General features: G+C 52.5%; 1 protein-coding gene across 1 annotated transcript; it reads left to right on the top strand.

Moving 5' to 3' along the window:
• Positions 1-1491: 1491 nt before the first annotated feature.
• LOC135887165 (ribonuclease-like) lies at positions 1492-1944 on the top strand. Its single transcript, XM_065414944.1, has one exon. It carries the CDS (start codon positions 1510-1512, stop codon positions 1942-1944), a length of 435 nt encoding a protein of 144 aa, XP_065271016.1. The 5' UTR covers positions 1492-1509.
• The last annotated feature ends 1288 nt before the right edge of the window (positions 1945-3232 follow it).

Genomic DNA, 3232 nt, shown 5'->3' on the forward strand with positions numbered 1-3232 from the left:
TTTTCTTACTATGTTGTTTAATTTGGGGAATACATTTAAGTTCAGCCTCTATTATGGTATCTTTAAAAAGTTTCCATGCAGCTTGCAAGGATTTCACTTTTGGCGCTGTACCTTTTAATTTCTGTTTAACTAACCTCCTCCTTTTTGTATAGTTCCCCTTTCTGAAATTAAATGCTACAGTGTTGGGCCGCTGTGGTGTTTTCCCTGCCACACAAATGTTAATTTTAATTATATTATAGTCACTATTACCAAGGGGTCCAGCTATATTCACCTCTTGGACCTGATCCTGTGCTCCACTTAGGACTAAATCAGGAATTCCCTCTCCCCTTGTGGATTCCAGGACTAGCTGATACAAGAAGCAGTCATTTAAGGTGTCAAGAAACTTTATCTCTATATTCCATCCTGAGGTGACATGTACCGGGGAGGGAGAGCTCAGTGGTTTGAGCATTGGTCTGCTAAACCCAGGGTTGTGAGCTCAATCCTGGAAGAGGCCATTCAGGGTTTTGGGGCAAAAATCTGTCTGGGGATTGGTCCTGCTTTGAGCAGGGGGTTGAACTAGATGACCTCCTGAGGTCCCTTCCAACCCTGATATTCTATGATTCTACCCAGTCAATATGGGGATAGTTAAAATCCCCCATTATTATTGAGTTTTTTATTTTAGTAGCCTCTCTAATCTCCTTGAGCATTTCACAGTCACTATCACCATCCTGATCAGGTGGTCGGAAATATATCCCTACTGCTATATTCTTATTGTTCAAGAATGGAATTACTATCCATAGAGATTCGATGGTACTGTTTGGTTCATTTAAGATTTTTACTTCATTTGATTCTACGTTTTCTTTCACATATAGTGCCACTCCCCCACCAGCACCACCTGTTCTGTCCTTCCGATATATTTTGTACCCTGGTATTATTGTGTCCCATTCATTATCCTCATTCCACCAAGTTTCTGTGATGCCTATTATATCAATCTCCTCATTTAATGCGAGGCACTCTAGTTCACCCATTTTATTATTTAGACTTCTAGCATTGGTATATATAAGCACTTTAAAAACTTGTCACTAGTTAGCTGTCTGCCATTACATGATGTAATTGAATGAGACTTTTTTTCATTTGACTGTTTCTCATCAGATCCTACCTGTATTTTATCATCTTCCATATTCTCTTCCTTACTAGGACATAGAGAATTCCATTAATAGATCCTCCCCAAAGGGATGTCTCTGTCTGAATCATGTGCTCTTCCACACCTGTCAGCTTTTCCCCCAGGCCTTAGTTTAAAAACTGCTCTACGACCTTTTTAATTTTAAGTGCCAGCAATCTGGTTCCATCTGGCACAATAAGGACCCTGATCTCGGTTGGGGTCATGAGGCTTAAGGGGTGGAATGGGCTGGCAGGGGGAGGGGTTCAGGCCCAGGAGGTTCCATGGAGAAGGCAGATTCCCACCCCACACTGTCTTCATCCATCTCTCCCCGCTCCCCACTGCAGGTCAATCCAGTGACAGACACGGCCATGGCCCCAAGGGGACCCCGCCCCTTGCTCTTCCTGACCATGGTCCTGCTGGCTGCCTGCCTGGCCCAGCTCAGTGAAGGCGCCACCTACCGGCAGTTCCTGAACCGACATGTTGACTTCCCCAAGAGCGCTGGCAACAACCGGATCTACTGCAACCGCATAATGCAGCGCCGAGGCCTGACCCGCCCTGTCTGCAAACCCACCAACACCTTCATCCACGCCCCCACCGGTCAGGTCCAGGCCATCTGCAGGGGTGCAGGGAGATGCCACGGACGCAACTTCTGCGACAGTAACTCATCCTTCCGCCTCACCACCTGCCGGGTGGCACCCGGCTCCCGCCCGGGGCGCTGTGTTTACAGGGCCAGAGTCCAGAACCGCAGGATCCGCGTTGCCTGTAACCAGCAGCTGCCCGTGCACTTCGAAAGAATCCTGTAGACCCCGGGCTCTGGCCATGGGCTGGGAGCAGGGGGGCCCCTGTTCCCCCGCTTTCGCTGCTGGGGGCTTTCCTGCCCCGTCCCTGTCCCTGCCCCTCCTGGGACAATGATTGCCACAAATACATCCAGCATCTCCCCTTATCCCACAGGCCGGCAGCTTCGGGGGGGGGGGGGTTCCCATGCTGGGTGCCCAGTCCCCATCCACACAAGTGAAAATCTGGGTGCCCAGTCCCTGCAGCAGGCACTGAGACCATCAGCCTGAGCCCAGCACCTGCCTCACTGGGTGCCCATTATACAGTATGGCCGCCCCCTCCCACCCGGCATAAATTGGGTAGTGGGGGACAGGTTGTGGGGAGAAGATTGTCCCAGGCGGGGACCTGGAAGCTGTCCCTGAGTTTTGTTTCCTTGTTGCTTTTTGCAATAAAACACTTTCCTGCCAGTGCAAAACGAATCTGTGTGTTTGGGGGGCTGGAGGCATTTTAGGGCTCTCAAGGGGGCCTATTTGCCCTGCTAAGCCTGATGCTGAGCTGTGGGGTGTGAAACAACAAGGAAAAGCTCCAGCAAGAAACAAATCCTGCAGGGGAGGGGTGTCCTTGCGGCAAATTGCTGTTAAATAAACTTTCCCTGAATTTCAGTGTAACCCACGCCGGTGCTGTGCGTCCGGGGGGACGGTCATCGGAGAGGGACCTGGGGAGCTGAGGGCCCTGTCCCTCTGCCGGCAGTGGGTCTGTGAATGCCGTGTGTCCCATGGAGCCGGGGCTGGGCACCGCAGGGCGACGCTCAGAGGGGTTGGTGTGTGCCTGTTGCTCCAGAAGAACGGCCAGACTGGGTCAGACCAACGAGCCAGTGGCCTGTCTCTGACAGCGGCCGGTGCCAGATGATTCAGGGGGAATGAACAGACCAGGGCAATTATCGAGTGATCCATCCCCTGCCAGCCAGGCCCATCTTCTGGCTTCTGCCCACCCACAGAGAGACAGCGGTGCCCACGTACACTGAGAGGGGAGGGTTTGTGTTGCCCGTGGCCAGCAGAGTCAGGGAGCTGCCCCCAGCTGGTACAGACCCTCCTACTAAGGGCAGGGAGTGGCTCACAGCCCTGCTCACCGCAGGGAGGCGTCACCACCTGGTGTGGGGCAAAATGGGAACAAAGGTGCATGCAGCACCTGTCATGAGGGGGGATGGGGGTCTCTGGTATGGGGAGAGGGCAATGGGGAGCACATGGAGACCCTGACAGGGAAGAGATTGGGGGGAGTTGCAGGGGATCCTGAGGTAGAGGGGAGCAGGGGCCACAC

Source organism: Emys orbicularis, chromosome 12 (genome assembly GCF_028017835.1).
Source record: "Emys orbicularis isolate rEmyOrb1 chromosome 12, rEmyOrb1.hap1, whole genome shotgun sequence".
Lineage (NCBI taxonomy): Eukaryota > Metazoa > Chordata > Testudines > Emydidae > Emys > Emys orbicularis.

Excerpts from the sequence above, each read along its gene's own strand:
- LOC135887165 (XM_065414944.1), top strand. The coding sequence starts at position 1,510 with ATGGCCCCAAGGGGACCCCGCCCCTTGCTCTTCCTGACCATGGTCCTG.